Genomic DNA, 27,808 nt, shown 5'->3' with positions numbered 1-27,808 from the left:
CTGCTTCCACCATTACGATTGCCACCTCCTAACTGCACAGTAGACTTTCCCTCTTCAGACACCTCTAGCACAGAGGTTCCTACAGGCAGTTTACAGTCCAGTCCTTTAAAAAAAAATATCCCCATATATATATATGTGAATTTTTGATAATTAAAAATGAATCATCCTTCCAATAAAACTGATTATTAACAAAAAATAAACCAGCCAGGTAAAAAACTATTTTCTTCAAAGGTGTGCTTTTCTCAATACAACTGAGGTCTCCTATTTAAACCACCTTCACCCCGCTTCTCCTGTGCTCCACAGCGAACTTGCATCCTCTCCCCACACACAGGTTTCCAACTTTCTCTCTCCTACACAGAGAAGGGCTTCGAACACTCTAATCATCTCCTCCAAGTACTCAACTCCAAATAGCTGGCAGCTGGATTAGAGTGAATCACATCCACATAGGTGTGACCTACATCACACACATTAAAAAACAAACAAACAAAACCAAAATGAACAGAAAACAATAATCCCAACCAGTGTTTGGTAGGAAATTCTCCCAATTATTCCATTATGCCACATTTTACAACACAGTCACAGAGACAGCCTCAGTTTTTGGTGTGACATAGCTTGAGAAAGACTGACAGCATCAAGAGGGAACATCTGTGATTACTGTCTTCAAAGAAATTTTCAAAAATGAGCCTCTCTGTTGGATCCACCTGGTGCTCAGCGTCATTCTGTTTTATTTCCTTTGGAGTTCATAATGTTACCCAGCGTGGTATTATGGAAAAGGGCAACCTGAAAGCCCCACCACCAACAGCAGGATGGCCAAGCCATGCTCTTCTGCTCAGCAGGGACTCTAACCCTGTTTGCTTGTCAGTGGCTCAAAAGATGCATCCTCAACTCCGCTGAGCTGAAAGAAAGATCACAGCATATGTTTTTCTTCTTTTTTTATTTCAATCAACATCCTCTCCCTTATTTGCTTGTTTCCGCTCTCAATTTCCTTTGGGTTTGTGTTTCATTTTTCATGGCTTTCTGGATAGCACAGCATCAGCTGTTTTAAATTTGTTTTTGTGTTTTGTTTTTTTTACTTTGAAGAGTGAAGAAGAGTTCAACAGAGAACTCTACAGTAATGTTTATTTATTATTTAATTTATATTTACAACTGTATTTACTAGGTTTTTGTCAGGCCGATAGAACTCTATCTTCATTTTGTATTTAGCTGTGACTCAAACTAAATTCCACTGTGGACAGAAATTTTGCTGACTGTTAACTTATATATGGACGTCATATGTTGAATGTGACATGTTAAAAAAAAAACGCAGCGATAGTACTACCACATTTAAATATCAACAAAGAATTTGGATTTATAATAAATCTAAAAAAAAAAAAATCATAGATCTTAACAATCGCTGTATGCTTGATGTTTGTGCACAGTTTTGATGAGACTAGGCCTTCATTAAAGAGGAGATAGGGTACATACAAACATTTATGCATACATGCGCTACAATCATTAAAGTGAGATATGATTATTTATTTAGTTATTTATTTTACACTGACCTCTGTTAGAGCAGGAATGCAAAAAATAACATCAAATCTATTTGTACAGACTGAAATAGTGAAGCCACTGGTGAGCAGGATCAGATGGCAGGGTAAACAGATTATACTGCAAGGCTCCCATGGCATAACACTGGGCATTAATGTTAATGGAAAACCACATGACCTTGCAGTTGCCTCTGAGCAGCTCCATTTCAAATCCAATAGACATGACCTAGGTCTGGAAGACGCTAGTGAAATGGTGATTCAGGCACCTGATACCCATGCTTTAAAATAGTCTCTTTTTTTCCCCTTTCAGGGCATCCCAGAGGCCCCCAATAAGGTTTCCTCCATTCCCTGAGGTGGACAGCAAAAGGAAGAACTGATTGCAGGAAATCAGTTGCTGAAATAGTTTCCAGGATATCCACACATGCCTAATGTCAGATGTCATGTGATCCTAGCACTAAGCAGGTTAGCACTTCTACATCATTTCAATTAAGGTGTGTTTTCATAGTTGCTCGTGAGATAGAATGCACTCTGTTTTATGGGAAATTTTATACTTAAGGTTGTTCAGAAGTACTGTGATGTTGGCTTTGCCAAGTATTGCTTTCCAATGCTTTTCAATCTTCCTGCTTTGGGAGGAATGGAGGGGATTGTGCCAACACAACACAAACAGACTTATTTAAAGGAGCTTTGCACACACGCATCAAATAATGGAAAAATGGAATAATATAACAGTGCGATTTTCCATCCTGTGGTGGATTTGCTTACAAGCACAGTGCAGTTCCTCTGCACCTAGGGTCATCAGCACAATTTAATTACATTAAGAGACAGCTAAATTGGACTATGCAAACAGAAAAGGCTTAGGGGATTACTGGGACTCTGACAGAGAGATCAAGTTTTTCCTTGAAGCGTGAAACAATATGCCCAGTTCCTGGCAAGGTCCATGTGGATAAACATAGAGGGATGGCCAAGGCAAATTAATTTTTTCCTTGCTTTTATTTACTGCAGGAAGTCGTAGTGTTTCAAAATACACTTTACATGATTATAAAAAACTATTCCCATCTGAAGATGTTCTCACATTTTATGTATTACCTGTTTTTTTCAAACTGCATGCATTTGTATTGTGTGCATGATGCCTAACATTTATGACAATATTTATAATATGTTGTAGAAGAAACATTATCTCACTGTTTTATGAACACTGCTTCCTGTACTGCTACAACCCTAGTGTATGACATTCTGCATAAACGTCTGCATTTATGTATTTATATATATATATATATATATATATATATATATATATATATATATATATATGTGTGTGTATACAAAAAACACCTCTAGTTGTCTCCTTCGTTGTCAGAACTGGGCTTAAATTTATCATGCCATTCAAAGGAAAGAGGTGGGTTTTTTTAACTTCGTTCATGGAAAGGCAGTTGGTAGAGACTGACATTTTCAGACCTTGGCCTTTACCAGCATCCCACTCCACAGTTACAGTAAACATCAGCCAGTCACAATGAAACAAGATCAAAGGTTGTGATGATATCTTCTCTACTAAAAGATGTTTTTTAACATCCATCCTAGCCACCCAGTAAATGGTGATAACTCAGTTAAGTTCAGAAATGGACCCTTAAAATCTTCAATTTTTCCTCTCAGAAAAAAAAAGTCATAAAAGCAATCTTTTAGTTGCAGATTTTAAGTGTTTTAAGGTTAAGGTTTTTTTTTTTAATAAAAAAAAATAACATTAGCATATAGCATGTTACTATCAATTGAACTGAGATTTAGCCACTTGCTTACCAATAAATAAACAAGCAACCAAGCAGCAGCTGATGCTCTACTTCTCCATCTGTGGATTGCTCTGTGTTGGGGTTCTCGAGGTGAAACATAGGGCAACCTTCCACTCTCTGAAGCAGCTGGAGTCAGACTCATTGGAAAAATGCCTAGAGGTGTAACTTTGTGCAGACAATTTATCTGAACTGCAACCTCTTCAGGTGTCTGTTCTCCCTGTAAAACTGGCTGCTGTTCCTCCAATTGTCCTTAAACAATTACTTCAGAGTGTTCAGGAGATGACTGTGGCCATTTAAAGACCAGTTTTCTCAGCTACCATTGTGCAGGCCATCTAAACCATGGGATACAAAGCTCCTAAGTACAGTGTGAGCCAAATAAAGAGGTGGAGAAGGAGGGGGTGGCAGATAAAAGCTGACACCCAATGTATTATAACTCTGCTCTATTAGATATGAGCTTCTGCTCGGGTGAAGCACCATAGCTTAAGGCAAAGATACTGCTTGCTTATTGTGCTTTAGCGAGGGGGCTGGGAACACTGTGTAGCCACTGTGTTCTGTATACAGCACACAGTCTCTCATGCATGATTTAGAAAAGTGAAATTCTTACTTCAATTCCAAGTAGTGATACAGTAGAAGAGATAAAAGGATGTGCTTAGGCTGCAAAACGAATCATAAGACATACACTACTGGTTTGAAAAGATGGCTACTAATCAAAAGAGAGAACTCATTAAGGACATGCTGCTGCCACCTATTAGCATTGACTTACTCGAGGAAGATCGTAGCCTCCACCTTCTTTAATTGTTCATGTTGGGACCCTTTTACTTCAAACCTTCTATTTGTAGTAACGTCATAGTACTGTGTGCGGATATGGAGCTCAGCCTTGTTTGTGTCTTCTAACATTAGAGTACCTCATCTTTACTATATTCCATTTTACATATAGAGCAACCCAGTATCATGGCAGAGCATGTAATAGAAATGCCACTCCACCATGCCTACTTCTAGCTTTGCCTCTCCGAAGTTTGAAGTGGTTATGCAGGCAGAAGTTGCAGTAAGCTGCAGTACCAGCAGAGGGAGATATTTTATTTCAAGCCAACATGAAAATAATCACGGGAACAGACATTACAACACATTTACACGTAAATACATATTAGCCATTATGTATTTAATCATTCTGGCATAGAAGGATGCTGGAATATACTTCATACCTTCCTTGGTCATTAGTGACTTCTTAGCCTTAAATATGTTACCCCCACCCACCTGTACTGCACCACACCAGTACTTCACCTCTTTATTTAATCATAGATCCCAAAACCACACTTTTGTTCCCCAGTACATAATCATCAGTTTAAAAACATATGCACTGACATTTGATAGGTGTAACTGTGAAGTTGCAACCTTTTTCCTTAGCCTAGTTTGAATTAGTTGCTGCCCAACTATGTCAGACTGAAGAAATTGTTTTTGCTGTGTGACCTCCAAATTCATAAGGCAATGGCAAAATTGATGCATATCTAAATTTTTAAGTCAGTACATAGTATTGCTTAGAGTTTCTATTTCTTAAGAATTATTTTTTTATTCTACTGTATAGCTATCTAGAATTGCCTTTTTCCGTTTTGGTGTATTCTACATGTTATTCCATTTCTTTATGTCGTTATACTAAATTTATGAATAATCAGTTTCAAAACTGTTCTAAAATTTCAAATGAATGGTTATTTTACTCAAGTTTATAAAAATTAACAGTAATTCTAAATATCTACAATTTAAAATATTTAAACTTTGGAGCAGTGTGACAAAGTGGCTAGGACTGAATTCATTTACCATTTGTCACTTGCATATATTGTTATTTTGTGTTCTGTTATCTTATAGTCTATCATAATGCTTTAATGTAAACACAGCACATGTAACCTTGGCTCTACATGCTATCCCGGGTCTGTTTGTGGTAGCATTGGGTATATTCATTTCATCTGTGCAAATGTTCTTAAAGCTAAATGTCACTTCATCATTAATTGATCTGAATCTTTCATTTGTTTATGTAGTTTGGTTATACTTACCAATGTGTGTTCCTTTGAGCAGGTCCTATGTGTAAAACAGGTATATGGGAAGGGCCGCCCCAGTACTTCCTGATTTTATAGGAGATGATGTCATTGATCATGTCGATTGGGTGTAACCAAATGAAGGTGTTTCTTTTGTGTAAAATTGTTTATTTCATTTAAAATAACCTCATGAGTCAGATTAAGTGAAGAGATTGACTTTTCAAACCGTTTAGCTGGGTGAATGAGTTTATTAAGTGGAAAAATTATTTTATTCCGGTTTCTTTGTCTAGACTGTGTTATTTAGTCTACCCTGTTTTCCCAGTGGTAGAGGTTAATGAGGTCCAGGTGTGAGTGGAATTCTATATAAAGCAGGTGAGATTTTGACTACCAGGTTCTTATGTTTTGTGAAACAATTGTTGAAAGGCCATGCCAGAAACTAAAGAACACTTAAAAGAAACTTGAACAGTCTGCAGATGCTGTCTTCCTATCACTTTCCATGCTGCTTATGTTATGCTACCTCACAAGCAGTTAGCAGCTTTGTCTCACAGCAAAAGGTCCTGGTTTCAAATTACATGTTTCATGGTATCCACGTGGAATCGCTTTGGTTACTCTAACTTTCTCCCACAGTCCAGACACATGCAAGTGTTAGGTAAACTGACAATTCTAAATCGGCCATAGGTGTGAATGTGAGTCTAAATGGTGGTCCGTCTGCCTGTGTTAGCCCTGCAATAGAGTGATAACCTGTCCAGGGTACTAATTTAAAGGAAAGAATGAAATCATATCTCAGATTGGTAACATGGCTAAAATAAAATGACACATTAGAAATAATAATATAATATAATAATATTACTAAAATTCATATATAGTTTTATATAGAGAGTATACATTGCATAGTATGGACGTTTTTGTTTTTTTGTTAGTTTAAAAAAAAAAAAATCCTCCTCAAACTGTGTTGTGCTTTTGTTGAAAAATATTGTTCCTTTAAAGTAATGGTCCACCTCCAACACAGTTTCATACCAGATTTCACAAAGCATCTGGTTCTTGTAATCATTACAAGCTCTTATGGGTCTTGGTTAGATATTTCTCATGAATATTGAATACTGGCTGTCATAGTTTGTGTGTTTCTACATAATGTGAATGTTTGTCTTGCATGTGTGCTTCCGTGTGTGTCCTGCTTGTCATTGCAAATGCCCGTTTTTTCCACCTGACACCGTGCCTGAAAGCATCTGACAATCAGGGGAATATTAGAGGGTTGGAGAGATTCCACTCTGGCTAAGTGGCTCTTATTGCTGTGGAGTGTGACACCACTCCACTCATATTCATAATGATTCACAGTGCTGTTGACACATGATAGTGCAGATAGCCTACTTAGTGGATTACAGTTTCTCTGACTCTGAGGTTCTCTGATGGTGATGTTGATTGTATCTCCAAAGAGCTCCCTTGACTGGTTCATCATTTTCTTCAATCAAAAATCTGTGAACATGTCACAAATGACTTTGTTAATTAAAAAAAAAAAAGATGTCTTTTGATTTCAACTGGAACATGGTTCTTAAAGTAGTGATTTTGTGAAATCAAAATAAGGTGAAACATCACCCTTTAGTCTCTGAATAAAAATACCAAAGTTAAAATGAAATTCATAGATTTTTCCAACAGCAGTAGAAAAATGTGACTGACACTCTCATTTGGTTGAAACTGTAGCATAAGCCATAGCTGTGCATATGTATGCAGCTGATCTCTTGTTTCTGAAACATGAAGCAGCTTGGTTGTACATGATTAGGACACCAGGGCTCGCAAAATCGCTAGCCCGACGTCCCGGGGCTAGCGATTTTTCCAGTCGGGCTACCAAAATCTGTCTCTGCCCTGCCCGTCGGGCTATCATAGGAAAATATATTTCAATGCTTTTGCATTCTTTCGGAAATGTAGCTGGGTAATTATGTCATTGGCATCGGTGAGCCACTGTCAATATGTGACATATTGAAATCGTGTTTGAATTTGCGCTTGTTTTTTGCTTTCACTTTGCAATCGCGCGAACTGTTTTATAGAGAGCGACAGCACTGATTGGTGAGTGATGATAATTTGCGCACCAATTCCTCTGACATCGTCTTATCAATCGTTAGCTTACTATGCAAACATGACAAGTGAAATCTCCCGCAGCAAGCTTAAACATGTGAGAGGTTGATCGCGCAGAGAATCGCTGAGCGTTATGTGAGTGCCTGTGTAAAAGCAGCAGGATATATATTTTAGTTCTGCTGAGCCAAATAAGACAGGTCAGCGTGAAGAAGTGACAGCCAAAGAAAAGCTTACCACAAAACGGAAAAGTTATGACAAATCAGACTATAAGGCAAAAAGAAAGTGCAGCTTTATGGTTTCATGGACAAAAGAATTTCTGTGGCTGCGATATGATGAGCTATATAACCAGGGCTGCACATAAGTGGTCCGCAGGTGCGCATTCGCTGTCAAAATAAAAAACGCGCACAAGATAAGAAGTTGCACCGCGTGTTTGCGTACATAAGATTTTCTGGAGGAGGACAGACATTTGTTTAGAACTCTTAAAGATGTCGAAGAAGCAAGCTCCTTTAAGCAATTACTTTGGTGTTCCTCCACATCCAAAGAAATGTCAGAAGGAGTCCGAACCACAAAAGAAGCACGTATTCTCGGAAAAGTGTTTGCAGGAGGTGAGCTGGCTTCAAACAAATGATGAACGCACAGAGATGTGGTGCAGAATGTGCCGTGAAAATCCCACTCTAGCGGACAAAAACAGTGCCTTTTATATGGACGCAAACGCGCGTTGCAACTTCTTATCTGGTGCGCGTCTTTTATTTTGACAGCGAATGCGCACATGCGGACCACTTATGTGCACCCGTGTAAATAACATAATGTTCTGCCGGGTGTGTTGTTGCTTTTCCCTCGATTTCTGAGTCGACAAGCGCCTTTGTTACTGGGACCAGTCATTTTAAGAAAGGCCCCCATTAGAACCCATGAGAAATGCAAGAAATGCATTATTGCTCAGTCTGCAATATCTTTCCCAGAACAAACACCAATTGCAAATAACATACTAAAAATAAACCTGAAAATCAGTTTAGAACAGCGTACTATGTTGCAAAGAGTGAACTACCACTGGCAAAATTTAGCAGTCTTTGCAAACATCAAAAAGCAAATGGCCTCGATCTTGGTTCCACTTGCCTCTTTCCTGTGACTTCAGTGGAAATTTCAAATTCAGCATCTGACACAGACTGATTCATGTCCTACACAGTTCTTACAAGTTCATAGAAATTTCTGTTCAATTAGAACCAAGTATTTGAGTTGATGATTGTAATTTTTATACAATGTTGTAATTTGTGTTTAAAGAATTTTTTGATTAATGTTTTGTTTCCGTTACAATATTATACATTAAAGTATAATATTGTAACGGAAACAAAACAGGAAACAAAACATCAATCAAAAAATTGCTCTCTTTTTTATTCGGGCTACTTAAATTTATTTTGGGCTACCAAAAACTGAAGAGTCCCTGCCCGAAGGGCTACCAGGGATTTTGAAATTTTGCGAGCCCTGGACACTCTTCCATCATGGCTGCTTATACCCCAATCTTCTTAACGCTGAGTGCCAAGCACAATGGCACTGGGTCACTTTGCAAGGATAAAGGTTTAACTCATTTAGAAATTGAATATAGAGCCTTGTTCTTGAGGAGGATTGAAAACTGACCATTTGTTCTATGAGATGGAATGAAAAAGGTATTATTTGGGGAACAAATGTTTTTTCTGCTTCTCTCTCCATCTTTTTTTTTCTGCTCCTTAGTGGAACCAAAGCAAATAATATAACAGCTCATACATGCAATCTACTTTCTGATTTGGAATGTGCCTCTGTCTCCCAGTTTGATTGCATGGTGTGTATATCTGCATTATTGTGAGTTCTCCCAGCTTAATCCAGAAGTCAATTCTGTTTATCTGGATGAAGTATTTTCAGTCACTTTGGCAAGGACTGCCTAAAGCTGGCTTCAGTTTCTGAAGCTGAAAAGCAGCCTCACATCATCACACTACTACAACCATGTTTGAGTTGATATCATGTTCTTTGTATGAAATATTGTGTTACTTTTATGCCCGATGTAAGGGGATTCAAACCAACCAAAAATTAAGTGTTTTTCTTGACAGTCCATAGACTATTTCCCTAAAGTCTTGAGGATCATCAAGATGGGGTTTTTTTGGCAAATGTGAGATGAGCCTTTGTTTTCTTTTAGCAGCGCAGTGGGATTTGCCTTGGAACTTTCTCATGGATGCCATTTTTTCCCCTTATCTCTTTCTTATCAATGAATCATAAACACTCACTAAAGTCAAGTGAGGGCCTCAGTTATTTAGATTTAAAATGAAATGTTATGCTTTTATTGCTTATTCCTATTGCCTAAAGTATTTTAATTTGATTAAATCAATAACTTTGATTTTGACACTATACACCTACTGGTTATCCATTTTTGGATGTGATAATCAAATTCATGACTGTGGATTTGTGACTGGAGCATTTGTCGTTACTTTTATTCTGTACTTTATACAGTTTTTGTCTGTGAAAAAAAACACCTAAAAGGTTTCTGAGAGCTTTTCAAGCCTATTGAGAAAATACAGTGGAACAGACACACACAAATCCTAAGAGTAAAGAAGGTTAATACAAAAAATAGCTAATCAGAATATCTAAAAATGGGAAAATATCAGTAAACGTAAAAGCCATACTGGTTAAATCTGTTTTAGGGAAACTACAGACTAACCTGGGCCTTGTTGCTGGACCATCTCTGACAGAGCCTGCTGGTGGATGAAGAGAACCAGACCTCCAGCAGCGAACAGCAGGACAAACCAGAGGGAACAGGGCAGTCTCCTTCTCCGTCCACGCAGGGAGTCCACCACCATCTTCCACTTCATCCACAGCATGATGCAGCACAGTCAGATGCTAATGTAATAAGTTCTGAGGAAAATGAAAGAAAGTGTGAGTATTTTCATTTCTTTGCATGAGTATTGCAAAGTTAAATCAGTAAACAACACTGATGGAAAATAACATATATTCTCTTAGTTACCATATTTCTGTATATTTAAAATGTGCTCATCCCTTACTAAACCAAAAAATGCAATCAACTCATTAGTTTTATCAGTGTTAAATAATTAATAGTATCCATATTATGCAATGTACAGGTTAATAATGCATTGTCAGAGTCGAAAAAATCTGAAACATTTAATCCTTAAAAACCAAAATATTTATCATATATGTTCCAGTGCAACTATACCCACAGTAGCCTCTGTCTCTTTAAACTCCCAGTTCCAAAACCCACCACAATGCTGGTCTTGTTCAAGTACATCAATAAAAAATAATAATCATGAAAATACACCAAAGGAAGGGATTAACAAAAAAAACAATAATACGGATTCTTTAAAGTTTGCATTTTTTCTGCATTTTTGCTTCCCACAAGTGCATTTTGCAGGATGCTTCCTTGTGTTGGAGTACTTTTATATGGTGCATTTTAGCCTGGAACCAAACAAATCTGAACACTCATGTTTAATTTGTTCTGGCAGAATACATCTGGCCCCCTCCCGTTCACACAGATTTGCACTAGGCCTTCACCATGCTGGGCCAATCAAAACCATTTATCTAATGTGTGTTGGGCTTGATACAATTACATCCCTGCATGCTATAGTCCATTTACATTTTCATTTTATTTATTTATTTATTCTTATTTTACACGTTTCATTACTCTAATTGGTTACAGGTTTATTCAGAAATATCCAAATATCCAGAGGAATTTTGGAATTAGTTGTGTAAGAGCACACCTTGAAAACTAAAACTGACAAGTTCCACAGTAATTCATATTTGGCCTATTGGACAGCGTTTTCTTTTTACTAAACTAAATTATCTACTTACTTCTTCCACCATTGGTAAATATCCTTGAACCTTTTTTTAATGAATGCAGCAACAGTCCACATAGACTTTTGTGTCTAATCAGAGTGATGTTTTCCACTATGCAGCCTGAAAATGAAGGTTAATATTGCGTTTAAATGAACACAAGATAGAGTCCTATAATTTTAAACCTGATTATAGCACTTATATCAGAATTGTTGGGTGTCTGTTTGCACATCTACAGCATAAGAAGTTCCGCTAGATTACAGACTCACAAAGGCAAAATAAGCCAGGGTATTTATCCACACCCCAAACCCCAGCCTATTCAGGTATTTAAGTTAAAAAAAAAAGTTAATTGAGTCAGACAAATTAATGCTGTTTAGAAATTCAACATGGAGAACACCTAATTCTTCCAAATAAAGAAATCTGTGTTTTGTTTGTAAGGATAGAGTCAAGTAAACACAATTCCAGTTGGACTGGCATGGGCGCAGACCTGTTCTAAGGTCTGTTCACACAGCAGAAAAACCGAGTAGCATCTGTCTTCAAATTAATATGCAAATGAGCTGTGGTACTACTCGAGCATGTGTTGCCATTGCAGAGAACAAAATTGGCTCTATTTCAGGGATGTCAAAAACTTGACTTTCACATTGCACCATGTGCTGATACCAGAACTGAAAACCATAAATGAGTGTCAAAAACCAGTTGTGACACGTGTTTGCTGCAATTCTTGAATATACAAAGATTTCTGTCAAGATTTGACTTTAGTTGATACAGATGATAAAACACATAAATAAAAGAATGCAGCACAAACACGCAAAAGAAACAGAAATCCAGAGGGACTTATAACAATATCTCACTACATAATCAAGGTAACAAACAGTGACAAAGAAGACATCAAAACATCAACTTGGAATGAAAAATGATCAAATATACAAATAAGAGAAAATACACAGAATGTAGATGGATGCATTTGTGTTTCAAGGGATGGGAATGTTTTTTGTGTCACAAAAATCTTTTTTTTTAAAAAAAAATTGGTCAGGTGAAATAAGCCTTTACTGAAATGGGCCTTGGCATTTCATCATCAGTGCAGATGCAGCCAGTGATCCATTACTGTTACAACAGTGTTCCACCTAGAGTAGGAGTACTGAACTAATTCAGATGGTGTCCACAAGGGATATTAGGTTTTTCACACACAGGATTCTGGTGCTTCAACACTGATACTGAAACTCTCAAAGGATTCGTCAGCTCTTGGCAAAAGAAAAAAATGATTGTTTTATATCTTTTTTTTGCATCTGTTTCATGGATTCCAGCTAGGTTTAGCTATGACTTAGGAAAGAGATCTGAATAATAGAAACAAGGAGCCATGTAAGCAAGACATTCAAATATAATATGCAAGCAAATAATCAAATGTGAGTCAATGCTACAGTAATTCAACAGCCAGTAAGATGTCACCATGTTTGCGTGCAAACACACATCTGTAGCGTGAAGTATATGGGTTTGTTTTGTATTGTATACACTACCAGTCAAAAGTTTGTTTTTTCTTTATTTTCATGACTATTTACATTGTAGATTCTCACTAAAGGCATCAAAACTACAAATGAAAACATAGGGAATTATGTAGTAAACAAAAAAAGAGTGAAATAACTTAAAACATGTTTTATATTTTAGATTCTTTAGAATAGTCACCCTGATTACTGCTTTGCACACTCTTGGCATTCTCTCTCAATGAGCCTCAAGTGAGTAGTCGCCTGAAATGGTTTTCCAACAGTCTTGAAGGAGTTCCCAGAGATGCTGAGCACTCGTTGGCCCCTTTGGCCCTCACTCTTCAGTCCATCTCATCCCAAACCATCTCAATTTGGTTTAGGTTAGGTGACTGTGGATGCCAGGCCATCTGGTGCAGCACTTCATTCCTTGTGTTTCTTGGCCCAAACAAATCTCTTCTGCTTGTTCCTTTTCCTTAGTAGTGGTTTCTTAGCAGCTATTTATCATAAAGGCCTGATTCACACAGTCTCCTCTGAACAATCGATGTAGAGATGTATCTGCTACTGGAAGTCTGTGTAGCATTTATCTGGGTTCTAATCTGAGGTGTTGTTAACTTGCGATTTCTGAGGTTGGTGACCCTAGGTCTTCCTTTCTTGGGGCGGTCCTCAAATGAGACAAAATATAAAACATATTTAGAGTTATTTATCATTTTTTTCTTTGCCACATAATTCCATATATCTTGCTTCATATATTTAATGTATTCAGTATGTATCTACAATGTGGAAAGTAGTAAAAATAAAGAAACACCATTAAATGAAAAGGTGTGTCCAAACGTTTGACTGGTAATGTATCCATCAGGAAGTGCACACAGCATATAAATCAATCAGTCAGTAAGTCACCACAGGTACTGCTTTAAACAATCAGAACTTTATCGCATTTGTAGTACTATTGAGAATCAGAGTACAGGGTGGGCCATTTATATGGATACACTGTAATAAAATGGGAATGGTTGGTGATATTAAAGTCCTGTTTGTGGCACATTAGTATATGTGAGGGGGCAAACTCCTCAAGATGGGTGGTGACCATAGTGGCCATTTAGAAGTCGGCCATCTTGGATACAACGTTTGTTTTTTCAATAGGAAGAGGGCCATGTGACACATCAAACTTATTGGTAATGTCACAAGAAAAACAATGGTGTGCTTGGTTTCAACGTAACTTTATTCTTTCATGAGTTATTTACAAGTTTCTCTTTGTTCACAGCCATTGACATGTCGAAGAGGTTAACACGTGAGGAGCGGATCAAAATTGTGTTGATATCTGGTGAACGCAGTAACCGGGTCATTGCAGCAGATTTCAATGCAAGACACCCTACGAGACCACCCATCTCCCATGCTACAGTTAGCAAACTGCTTGCTAAGTTTTGTGAAACTGGTTCAGTGTTGGATTTGCCAAAATGTGGACGCAAGAAAACTGTCACTAATGAAGAAACATCAGCGGCTGTCCTAGCTTCATTCAGCAAGAGCCCACAGTGTAGCACTTGCCGCATGTCACTGGAGAGTGGCATTAGTCGAACATCCCTTAGATACTCACAAATGGCACCCTTACAAACTCCAGCTACTGCAGCATTTCAACGAGGATGACCCAGATCGGCGCACAGAATTTGCAGAATGGGCAAAACAAAAATTGGAGCAGGACCCTCAGTTCACGCAGAAGATTTTGTTCAGTGATGAGGCAAACTTTTATGTGAATGGTGAAGTTAACAAACAAAACCACCGCTATTGGTCTGACACTAACCCACATTGGATGGATCCTTCCAAGACTGTTGGACCAACAAAAGTGATGGTTTGGTGTGGTATATGGGGTACAACGATAGTGGTTCCATTCTTCGTCAATGGAAACCTCAAGGCCACTGGATATTTGAAATTGCTACATGATGATGTGTTTCCCTCTTTATGCACTGAAGCTGGCACGTTCCCCGAGTTTTTCCAGCAAGATGGTGCACCACCACATTATGGGTGCCAGGTCCGAGCATTCCTAGATGAACAGTTTCCTGGAAAGTGGATTGGTCGTCGTGGGCCAGTTGAATGGCCCCCAAGGTTCCCGACCTGACCCCCTTAGACTTTTATCTTTGGGGTCATCTGAAGACAATTGTCTGTGGTGTGAAGATACGAGAAGTGCAGCACCTGAAACTACGGATACTGGATGCCTGTGCTGGCATTTCTCCTGCGGTGTTGCTATCAGTGTGTGAAGAGTGGGAGAAGAGGGTTGCATTGACAATCCAACACAATGGGCAGCACATTGAACACATTTTACAAGTGGTCAGAAACTTGTAAATAATTCATGAAAGAATAAAGTTACGTTGAAACCAAGCACACCATTGTTTTTCTTGTGACATTACCAATAAGTTTGATGTGTCACATGGCCCTCTTCCTATTGAAAAAACAAACGTTGTATCCAAGATGGCCGACTTCTAAATGGCCACCATGGTCACCACCCATCTTGAGGAGTTTGCCCCCTCACATATACTAATGTGCCACAAACAGGACTTTAATATCACCAACCATTCCCATTTTATTACGGTGTATCCATATAAATGGCCCACCCTGTACTTCAAGTATTGTGGTCAGCAGTGTCATTTTTACCATTTAGGGAACAGAAGGAAACAGAATTATCTTTTAAAAGAGATGTCATAGGAGGCAATACCAGTCCAAGGATGGTATGTATCAAACATGTAACACTACCAGTAGGAAAAATTCTTCCAAAGCCCTTAACTTCTAGAAAGGTCACTATAGATGACCAGAAAAATTCTAAGCTACATTAAAAATAAAAATTATTGACATGCTGTCAACAACTGCGACTGTAGAGTAAGATAAAAATGATAGGGATACTTTACTTGGACAGATAGCAGCTGAACTGATACAGCAGTAGAACCCATATCGAAGTGAACAACATGACTTCATTTGCATGTGCCTGAAATAAATTAGTTAGATGCCAATCCATGTTTTGGTTTTTATTGACAACACTGGCCTGAATGTTTTTTCATGCCAATCTATAGAGAAACCATGCAAGAAAAGATAAACTGCGAAAAGTGCAATCAAAAGGTGAGAGAATTGTTTTTTCTTTGAATAAGTATTTGTTATTATGGAAAGGCAAGCTTACATTTGACACAGAGGTGTGGAGAGAAATGCATTTTCTGTTTTTTATTTCTTACAATGTGGTGAATGTACTCAAGGGTGCATCATTTCAGTTCAACACAATAGTCTTCCAACACTTGGAGCTTGTATCAAGCTTGTATCATCTCATGCACAAACTGTGAAAGGTGTTTCTAAAAGTTTTCTGTGTGAAGGTGAAGAAATCGTTGTGTATGTGGTCATAATGAAGATGTAAAACTCTCTGTGCTCAGTGGTTGTGTTATTTAACATTTTCTTCACTTTGATCTTCACAGCAGGAGCAGTGGAGGCAACAAGCGGGTACAAGCAGACGTTTCTGCCATATTAATATATGCTAGAACATTGAGCCAACTGTGAACCCCATACAGTTACCATGCAAATACAGGTTACTGAAAACCTGTATATAACCTGTATAAGTTATTTGCTTCTTCAAAATTTCTTAGTTTTTGCATATTTGTCATGCTTAAATGTTTCAGATTTTTTAAAAAAGTATTATTTAATTTATTAAGGAAAAATCTACGATGACTAATAACCAGAAAGAACACAAAAGGCTCTTCTTACGTATACCCCCCAAAAAAGAAAAGCAAAATGACATATGGGAAAATATTCTGTGGACAAGACAAAAGTAAACATTTTTGGAACGTTTGAGTCCTGTTAAATCTGGTATAAAACTAACAAGCATTTCATAAAAAGGAGATCATACTAACAGTCAAACATCGTGGTGGTAGTGTGATCTGGGGCTGCTTTGTTGCTTCAGAACCTGAATGACTTGTTCTACTTAATGGAATTTTAGATTATGCTCTCTACCACAAAAACCTGAAGACATCAGTTCATGCCATCAGTTCTTGCCCTGCAGGTTAAAACACTTGGGCAATGATCCAAAACACATGAGCAGTGGCACCTCTGAATGTCCCCACCCAAAAACAAAAAAGCAAAGAAGACAAAAGAAGACTGGAGTAGCCTAGTTAAATCACAAGTCAAATCTAATTTGGCCTGACCTTAGACCGCTCACGCTCAAAACCCTCCAATGTGGCTAATTTAAAACAATTTTGAAAAGTAAGCCAAAATTCATCCATAGCACTGGAAAGACTCATTGCCAGTTATTGCAAATGCTTGATTGCAGTTCTTGCTGCCAAGGGTGGATGAAGTTATTAGTTATAGGGGTCAATTACTTTTTCACACCAGAGCCTGTTAGTTTTGGAGAGCTTTTTCCCTTTAATGAATAAAATCACAATTTCAAAGCTGCACTTTGTATTTACTTAAGTTATCTTTTTTGATATAAAAATCAGATTATCTGAATCATGTAATTGTGACAAATATGCAAGGAGCTAAAACAAAAATAAATTAAAATATAATCATGAAAGGGCCAAATACTTTTCAGTGGCATTGTGTTTACATTACAAGAAAACTAGTATGTGTGGACACACACGCCTATCTATTGTACAAGCTATGAACGATGCAAAGTTGTTTGGTTTTGCTTTTTTTAAAATTTAATATATTTTTTTAAATCACCAACACTAGTTAATTAGGTAAAGAAGATGATAATGGTTGGGGTTAAAATATATCAATTACCAAAACTTATGTCTGTGAAGGTTCTCAGTCATCCAGGTCATCGTAGTCAAAGGAGCTTGCAAAGAAAAGCGTCTGGACTTCTTTAAGTTTACTTGAAGACGTTTCACCTCTCATCCGAGAAGCTTCTTCAGTTCTAAGGTCAAATGGTGGAGAGTCCCAGATATAAACCTAGTGGGAGTATCCCCCCACAGAGGGACAAAAGGACCCCCTGATGATCTTCTAATCGCCTGAGCCAAGGTGTGAAACTGGGTGTGGGTCCCAATCAGCCAGAGTTTCGGGTGTGTTCATTGTGAAACCTGGCCCCACCTTATCATGCGAATTCCTGAGGTCAGATGGCCCAGGATGTGAGTGGGCGTTAAGGCGTCTGGGAAGGGATCTCAAAACTGGATTATAGATGGCAGAGAGTTGGTGTCGTAAACCCCCGCCTCTGTTCAAAGATGGTCGCTCACAGTGGACATAGATGGCTTCTTTCACTCCTCTTTCAAACCATCTGTCCTCTCTGTCCAAAATGTGAACATTGGCATCCTCGAAAGAGTGTCCTTTATCCTTAAGATGCAGATGGACTGCTGAGTCTTGTCCTGTGGAGGTGGCTCTTCTGTGTTGTGCCATGCGCTTGTGAAGTGGCTGTTTGGTCTCTCCAATGTAGAGGTCTGGGCATTCCTCGCTGCACTGTACAGCATACACCACATTGTTAAGTCTGTGTTTTGGCGTTTTGTCTTTCGGGTGAACCAGTTTTTGTCTGAGCGTGTTGCTGGGTCTGAAATGCACCGGGATGTCATGCTTGGAGAAAACTCTCCTAAGTTTTTCTGATACACCGGCTACATAGGGGATGACAATGTTGTTGCGTCTGTCCTTCTTATCCTCCCTCGTTGGTGTCTGGTCTTCTTTTCTGTGCCTCTTTGCTGACTTTAAGAACGCCCATTTAGGATAGCCGCACGTTTTGAGTGCTTCCTTTACATGTGTGTGTTCCTTCTTTTTTTTTTTTTTTTTTTCTTTCAGGCTTAGAGGGAACATGTTCTGCCCGGTGGTGTAGGGTCCTAATTACTCCAAGTTTGTGTTCCAAAGGGTGATGGGAGTCAAAGAGGAGGTACTGGTCCGTGTGTGTGGGCTTCCGGTAAACTTTGATGTTGAGTTTGCCGTTCTCTTCAATGTGCACAGCGCAGTCCAGGAAAGGCAAACAGTTGTCCTTTGTGTCTTCCCTGGTGAACTTGATGTTTTTATCCACAGCGTTAATGTGCGCAGTGAAGGATTCCACTTCTTGTGTCTTGATTTTGATTTTGACCCAGGTGTCGTCCACATATCTGTACCAAGATATGAAGAAGCTTCTCGGATGAGAGGTGAAACGTCTTCAAGTAAACTTAAAGAAGTCCAGACGCTTTTCTTTGCAAGCTCCTTTGACTACCAAAACTTATCTTTCTCACTAATATAAATCTACCCAGTAAGACTAAATGTGATGCCAAGGTGTCACCAGTGCTCCCATATGTGATAAATCCGGTGTTAAACTAGACTCATTGCAGAATTCTGTTAACCTTCACTTTTTAGTGTAAGATGGGTTTTAAAGCTTATCATTCAGCACTTTGTTAAATTAAATCCATCTTTCACTGCATGGAAAAACTAAAATGGTTACCATCCAGCTGACTCAATTTTCATCCTTTACTTACAGAGTTGTGGAAGACTTTATTGGAAGATAGGAAAGCTGAGTTTTTTCAGATGCTATCTTTTTACCTAGTTTTCTAAAGAGGGTTTGACCTTTTATACCTCAGTGTCATTCACACTGCCAGTGTAAAACCACAGAATGTAATCTTATCACAGGAAGTCATTCCAGGTCTTCAATTCCATTTCCATTTTTTTTTTTTTTAGGTTTCACCTCATATTTTCATCACCTTACCTTTGTACAAACTATCGGGGATAGGTAAACACCTGACAGTTATTTCTGGCTTAATATTTTTAAAGTGCATAAACTTTGATTTTATATCCCAGAGTCGACAGTCGACAAAGTGGAAATGGTACATATAGTTGGCAAAATGTGAAAATGCTTATATATGTGTCAATGCTGATTTTAGTAACTTGGGCTTAATTATTTATTTTTTGTGTTACCTAAAGCAAGAGGTTGACCTCAGAGGCCACTTTTACATTGTTAAACTGAAACAATGTCACACAAATCTCTGTTGTGAGAATGTTTTGTGCATTTCAGTTTTACTGTGCAAGTTAAGTGTATTTCTAAGTTAATCCCCAAACTTGATTTACAATAAAAATAAAAAATGAAGAAACAAAGAAACTAAGTATCATGTATTATCTATTATAATTCAAGAAAAAACTTAACTCATAATTCTGTCCTAATAAAATGCATAATGCTCATTTTCTTGTTGCTAAAATATCTACATTGAGATACATGTTGTTATATGTATTTATGATGTAATAAACTAAATCAAAATTGCCCCACCTCCCCCAGAAAAGCTGGAGGAGTCTGTCTGTTTAGATTTTTGTACAAATTAAGCAGTCCAGCACAACAAATCACAACAAATGAGCTGAATACACAACTGCAATACATAACTGAGTCAACATGACAATTAAAAAAAAAAATAGAAAGATTAGCATGATTTGCCAAATACATGTACAAGTTATGGCATAATCATTTTACTGGAACGCATTAATATTGTGCAGGTAAATTGTATTTCTGGTAAATTGGCCACATTCAGAAGTGCAGAACTGACATATTACATAAACCAGTGCAACAAAATGTTTCAACCAAAATTGAAAGGAAAGAAAACGATGTAGCATTTGTATTTAGAAGCAAGATAAAGATCACAATAACCCTCACAGAAATCTGGCATATGTATTATAATTAAGATAAAGCCATGTTCTATTCTTTCTCTGCTGTTTGTATGTGATTTAGGGAGATTTATGTTTTCTGTGTAATTTAGAAAATGCCAAATGTTTTCCTATTTGCAGCACTTAGGCTGTCGCAGGTGTTCGTTAAAAGCAGCATGAAAACATACATTTCAGTTTCTCAGTTCAATGCAAAACTGCATTGATCAATATTTCTTAAACAATAAGAAACTGGATGGAAACTCGTGGACCACTGTGATACCTGAAACATTTTTCTATTTAAGTCAAACCAAATGAAGCTCTTGATTTGATCCCTTAAAATTATACATACTAATTATATTCACCTTTGGCATCAACTTCTAGAGGCCTGTGACAAAAATTTTCCTTATTATAATAATTATTTTTTTCCTGACATTGATATTACCCTTTTTGTACAGCAATATTTGTTTTCACAGAAGCATTATCAACATTTTAGCTAAAATGGTGCCAGAAAAAACAGCAGGTTTTTACCACCATTGAAAAACTTGGGCACAGTGCCTAAACATTTGTTCACAGCTCTGAAGAAAATGAAGAAAAAAGAAAAAGGGCTAATCTCTTTTATTTAATTATTAATACTGTGTTTATTTTACACTATGGTTAAGTGTTTTAAAAGGAAATTCTTTAAAAGGAAATGATTGTTTACTTGCATTATTAGAGTGTAATATTATACCAATGGTCTATTTTTCTTTCGACAGCCTCAAAGAGAAGCAGGAGTGTTTTTACATAGGTAAGTATACTGTAGAAAGTAGTGTTTTAACCCTGTGGTTTGGTAATACAATGACTTTCCCCTGCTACTAACATATCCAGTGACTGTGTATGATTTAACTATTATCCTGAGTGATCACCATGATGATGAAACTATTCCAAAAACATGTAACTAAATAAAACAAAATAAAACAAACTTTTAACATGCTAATTCCACTTTAACTATAAAGCAGAGAAGAACTAGGAAAAGACAATGCATTCTCAGCGGGTTTAATCTGAAATAATGAAAAAAAGATGAAAATAAAATCAGTACACCTGTCACCACTTGACACAAACATCTCATTAGGATCAAACAACACTTCATCTGTAACGCACTGCATTTATACTCTGCTTCCAAACAGATGTATATGCCAAGAAATGACACAATGTGTCCCATTTTGTGCAGGGAAAGATTTTATTCTGTGTCAGACCGGTAATGGAGATGATTCTGTGTTTGATGTTCATGTATAATACACATCAAAGACTTTTGCTTTTTAGTTTCAAGTAAATCAAAACCGTGGCAGTCAAACACATGTGGTTTACATGCATATAAAGTATTTCGCTACTGAGCCATTACTGCAATCTGCTAATGTGAGCACTTTCTCGTAATGAGTTTTGTTCTGCTACAGAATATAGTATTTAATTAGACTAGTAAGGTTTTTACCTTTATATTACATCCATTAAAAGTTTAATGGTGCATGTTTATTCTATAGACAGTTACCTAATTGATTAATTACTTCCTTAATCTATATAAAATCAGGCCAATGGGCTTTTTTGGTCCACAGGATTTGAAGTGTCATGCAGCAGTGCCATGTTCTGATTGAAGCTTCAGTTTAAAGTAAGAACATCAGTTACAAGGCAGCTTGGAGCTACATTATTCATTCTCTACTGATGTTACTGTGGAAAAACTGTATGGCAGTATTCTTGTATCTTCTCTCGGTTTGTCATTACCTCAGTCAATGCAGAGTTTTAAGGTGACTGTGAGCTACTGTTCCTGTGTTCCATCTCCATCAAACTTAAAAGCCTCACACTCTTAGAGTCAGTAACAGTTCAAGAGCTGGTTGTTAACACAGTCAGTGTCTTTCCTGGGCAAAGTTGGTGACCTATGTGGTTGACATATATGTGTATATTGTGTAACAGGTAATATAAAATTAATGTTAAAGGGAGGATGATGATTTTCAGTGTTTGACTCCATGTCATAAAAAAAGACTGATTATTTTTTAAAACTGACACTAACATTAAAGGTGCAGTGAGTAATTTTGAAGTTATTTAACAGAAAAAAAATTGGAATATTGGATGGATACTGATTCTTATGTAGTCCTTTTCTACTCTCCCAGAGCACTCAAACTGCTTAAGTCACTGCTAAATTCTGATCAGCTGATTCTGTACAGACTGACAACCTGTCCGGAGTCAACTCTGCATCTCGCCCCATGTCAGCTGGGATACTTTCCAACTGATCCCGAGAGGGTCAGGTGGGAACTTCTCTTCCGATTTGATGGATTTTATATGGACTGGCCCATAAATGAGCAGTAATCACTGCATGTGAATTTGAAAGCCTCACAACACACACTGGCAAAGAAAGCCGTCCATTTTTATTATCTAAATACTTTAAACTGCTTCCCACTTTACCCATTTTACCGCATTTTAAATGTTCTAGAAAATGTTCCAGGCTATTTCTTATATCTTTCTTGTATAGTCTCTCTAGTGTGACAGTGAGACAGAAAAGTGTTGGCTAGTAAACAAAAAAAGGGAAGCTGCTGCCAGGCATGCTTCATAAATTAATGATTATCTGCAAGGGAATTTGACAAGCGTATAATGGGAGCTGGTATAGGATCATGTTCAAAGGGCTTCTAATTGTCTTTATTTATGACAGCCGGTGATCTCTAGGATGAATTAATGCATTTGCTACACTGTTGTGATGAGCCTTTGCAATCAGCCATCAATCCTGCTAGCTATCTTTCACAGCTGTCTGCTATTAGAAAGAGTCCATAGACATGTTAGGAAGGGTTCCCCTATTCAGCAGCAAGACGGCAAAGTATTTCCAGACAATGACCTGACTGATTTGTTTATTCATATAAAAGCAACATGCAGAGGTGCCATTGTCCTAAAATGATAGTGCCAGAACCCTGAATAATAATTTCAGAATAAATTAAAGCTAGAATGCAAAGTGCAGAATTGTGGATTTTTTCCATCACTACACAAGGGGAAAAATGTCCATGTTGTGATTGTCCTTTTTATTTACATGTTAATTCATCTATATAATTATTGCTTGTTATTTATACTTTTGTTCATCTGCGAATAATCAGCTGCTGCTGAAAATGGCAGTAAAACCTGTCATTTGTACATATTAAACTGACACAGTAAAGCCAACTTCACTGCTATAGATGAGCCCTGTCAGTGGTTGTCTACAAATCTGAGACTTGGAACTGCTGTTCTGAAAAATTTCGAACAAAAACGTGTTAGATTAATCTCGCTAGGAGATTAATCTCACTAGGAGATTAATCTAAAACCACGGATGTTCCTATGACTTCATTGCTAAAACGAAATAAAGTCAAATGAATAATTTGAATGTATATAATGTACCCAGGCCATGCCTACTATAGTGGTCACCAAAGCACTGCCACACCTAAAGCATATTCTAACTCAATTACAAATGAGAAAGCTGTGTGACGGTGACCTGCTACGATGGCCTCAGGATAGATACCAGCTCAGAGCAGAGCAGGTGATGGCAGGTCCAACACAATCAGACATGCTCAAACATAACACATCCTTGTCATATCATGTCACCCCAATAACTGCCAAGGGGCACTACAGTACTCCACTACCCACCTCTCAGATAAGGTTACAGATTAGTTTCTATTTATATGTTGGGTCCTACAGCAGCTCACTGACCAGATAAATCACAAGCAAACCTATCTATTGAAACCTAGCCGTTTAAAACAAGTTTTTTTCTTTCAGAAAAAATATTTTTATTTAACCAGTGAGATACTGTTTATTATATTATTGTTCATCTGTGTCTGTCTTATTTTGTCTTGGATTTTTGTCACCAAGATACTGAAAAATATAAGCCAAATTAAGGAAGCATGATGGAGAGGTAAAACATTGGCAAAGGAAAAACGCATTATGTTTTGGTTTTCATTTAAAATTTCAGTTTCTTTAAATTGACTGTATTGCTTACAATGTGCTCATTAAGTGCTTTTCCGCTTCTATTTGCAAAGTTGCCAATTAAGGTGTTGCTATTTCTCTGGACTGTGTGACATTTTTTGTGGTTTCTGTTTTCCAAAAGCTTTCTGGAAGCTCCTTTCCATTTTGAAATGCTCAGTGTAATTAAAGACAAAAACATTTTTCTAGTTTGATTGGGCTTGGGGTCAAAGCTGCAGCCAATTTTCTCTACCAGCAACACACCTGACCCTGATATACCAGACAAATGGCTAATTTGGTAAACAGGCTGTATTATCTAATGCCTTCATTACCATCTAAAACTCATGTAATTACACTTGATGGGCTTTTCTTAGTACAGATGCACTGAAACTTGCCAACAATTCACAGCTAATTAAAAGATATGTGCAGAAGGTCTGTTCTACCGAACAGAATGGCCAGGTGAAACCAGCTGACTTCCATAGCCCATTTTTATCCAAATGTACTTCAGTCAGCAGGTTATAGATCCAAGGGTGGAGACAGGCATACAAATTTTTATGCCTTGACATACTGAGAGACAGATGGTGCTCAGTATTGAGAAGGTATTCCTAATATTTTTAGCCTCTGGGCCTGTCAAAGAGGAGCAACTAATCAAGAAGAAGGTTGTGTGAAATCAACTTTACAGACAAAGTCTGAGTTTAATGGAATGTAAAATTCAGTGAAGCAAACACATACGCATCTGCACAACTACACATACAAGTATTTCTCACAGGTCAGACGCTTGTCTCATTTTGTGATGTGCATCATAGAGATATCATAGACATTGACATATCCTGTATATCCTTTATGGGACGGAACAGTGCAGTAACTTAACCTATAATTTGCATTAAAAAGATACTGAGATACACACATAGATTGGAGACTAGCTAGTCACTGAATATCTGGGTCCAGAATATCCTAAACAGCTTTTGCCATCATGACTAAAACCAGTTGAACCATATGGAAAAAAAGACAATAACACACACTCATCTATTCTGTAAACTACAGTAAACTATGTAAAAAAAAAAAATAATAAAAAAAAAGGATCACAAATGTGGCCATGACTATAAGCATTCACAACTACATAGGGCACCTATTGGTAAAGTCCTGTGAAAAACAAACAAACAAACAAAAAACTAAAAACATCCTGTGTTGCTTCCATTGGAAACAAGAAAGTAGCAGTATTAGTTGATCATCAGCAAGTTTGACCACTTCTATGAAAGTTCTGTGAATTTGCTGGTCTGGAGAATTCTGATGTGTTTAGAAAATGAACATCCCAGCAAACTCACCCCAATGCTCAGAGAAACTGCAAACAAGAGCTACATTTAAAATTCAACAGGCCTCAGTTAATATTGCCAGGAGAAAGTCTATTTTCTCTAAAAGAACATGATAACACTGTGTAGCTTTGTAAAGTTTCATGTGAAAAATCCACAAAACTTATGGAACAATGTCCTTTGGACAAACAAGCCTAAGTGGAATGTGTCTGAAGTGTCATGGTGTGTGGCTGTAAAATTCCACTGGATGTCTGAGTATCCCTGGTATCTGCCTATGGGCAGGGCCAACAGCCTCCCTCACCTGGTGCTGATTGCCACAGTTTTTCCAAGTGAGTAAGAACAGTAACTAAAGTAAATAATACAATATATTAAAAAGTTACAAAATGTAACAGAAAAGCTCTAATAAATACAAATAGCTCTAATTATAAATTTCCCATTACAAAACACAAACTTAAATATATGTGGATGACATTGAGCTGTCCTTCATTTCAGATTGACTTGTGACAATGTAATTGTCAAGGCTGGAGTCAGGGTGAATGCACACATTTATCTAAGCTTATGCTATATACTCACACCAAAGCATGGAGCATGGAGCAAAATGGTGAAGCTCATTAACCACACATCCTCCCAGAAAGGCAGGATAAGTCACTGTACCAAAGAAGCAATAAGCAGGCTCATTTATACAATTCCTCATTGCATAATAATTTACATCCCACATGTTACATTAGTACACATTTTCAACATAAGTCCTAGTGGAATACTAACCCTGCTCCCTTCTTTTCTTCCTCTTTTTATTGCTTTTTAAAATTTTGTTTTATTTTTTTGCTACTCTATAAAACACTCCCCAAAAACAAATTGCTGCATAATCAATGTCAACAAGGTTACTTCAGGTTCTACTAAAATCTGCAATCTCCATATCCTGTCATGCGATTGCAATCCCCGCCACGCCCTCAACTGAAAACTGGTCCACCTGCTTAAAGGTGAAACTCCCGAACTCCTATGTAGGTTATCAGTCATCCAGGTTGTAGGGGTCTAAGCAGCTCAGTGACAAACTTGAATGTTGAATTGTGCCTGAAACACTGAGGATCAGAGTAGAAAAAATACTTCCGAAAAACATTTCTGTGTTGCTCAAACACTTTTTAAAAATGTCCAATTTTCCAGTTTTACTGGCCATCATACATAGGTTATGAAGACTGTTGCATTAACTATAGCATATTTTTTAATTGATTGAGTAATTTCAGCAGACTTCAGCAGCTTAATTCCTTAATTGTAAATAGGAATGCATTTGCTTTGCTAATGAAATAGTTTTGCAATCTGCATTTAAAGGTGTACATGTGTCCATGTTTGTATCATCAACATAAAAGAAAAACCTGAAGAAGAAAAAAAAATGTTACCATAGAAATCCTCTGCATTTATTTTATTCTCTTTTATTGTATAGTCACCTTGGCTCAAATTCTTTAGCCCCCCAATGGATGCAATCAAGAATTCATTAAACCTCAGTTGTTGTTGTTGTTTTTTTTTTTTTCAAGCATCCACTAAACCTTGACCTGCTTGGATTTACTGCCTTTAGCTCTTCATGTTCCCACCTAGCTTCACATGTAAATCAGTAGTGCTGAATATATTAATCTCCCTCACCTTTTTTTTTTAATTGTCAAAGTAGTTTTGCATATTGCCAGGAGGAAGGTCATATAACATCATTCTGATCTGCTAGATACACATCTGCTTTGTTAGATCTTTGGGAGGTTTCTGACGCACACATTTTCTCTGGTTTTACCATTCTGTTTCATAGAATATAATGATGAGATAATATGATAATGATGAAAATAATATTATATTTTCTTAGCTGCTAAAAGGTAAAAGTTACACGAGAAAGCAAGTTTAGAGAGTAACCACTGAAATAACAAGCATTACAATAATCATTTGCAGCGGCAATGATGGACGTATGGAGTTAATCCCAGAATGAAGTGAAGTGCTGACAGAATTAGATTGTTTCATCTTGGTATTTTATTTTGGTATTCTGTGTGTATTGTGTGTAGAGGTATGTGTTTCTCCCCTTTTTATTTTAATAATTTCTTTGCTTTTGTATTTTTTTCAATGATCTTATTTTATTTTTTCCCTCCTGAGTGATTGTCTTTCCCATGCTCATTGTTTTCATATGCGGTTAATTGTTGCCACTTGTGTCCTGCACATGTCCTCTATGAAGACCTAGTCTTATCTTTCCCTTGTCTTTCAAAATGTCTTTTTATGGTCTCCATGTTTCTTGGTTCTCATGCCGATTACCAGATTGCTATTTTCTGTCTTTCCTTGTGCACTGTT

The 27,808-nt window shown here is 37.4% G+C and overlaps 1 protein-coding gene across 2 annotated transcripts in view; it reads right to left on the bottom strand.

Moving 5' to 3' along the window:
* chst8 (carbohydrate (N-acetylgalactosamine 4-0) sulfotransferase 8) overlaps window positions 1-27,808 on the bottom strand; it is a 174,901-nt gene that overhangs the window by 114,447 nt on the left and 32,646 nt on the right. For both annotated transcript variants that reach the window (XM_084928806.1, XM_084928815.1), the window contains exon 2: window positions 10,088-10,281. In XM_084928806.1, coding sequence (XP_084784932.1) covers window positions 10,088-10,247 — 160 coding nt within the window. In that variant the 5' untranslated portion in view covers window positions 10,248-10,281. The remainder of the gene's footprint in view (window positions 1-10,087; window positions 10,282-27,808) is intronic.

Source organism: Perissodus microlepis, chromosome 1, assembly GCF_051167445.1.
Source record: "Perissodus microlepis isolate ML-2025 ecotype Zambia chromosome 1, ASM5116744v1, whole genome shotgun sequence".
Lineage (NCBI taxonomy): Eukaryota > Metazoa > Chordata > Actinopteri > Cichliformes > Cichlidae > Perissodus > Perissodus microlepis.
This window is presented reverse-complemented; position numbering and strand designations above follow the sequence as displayed.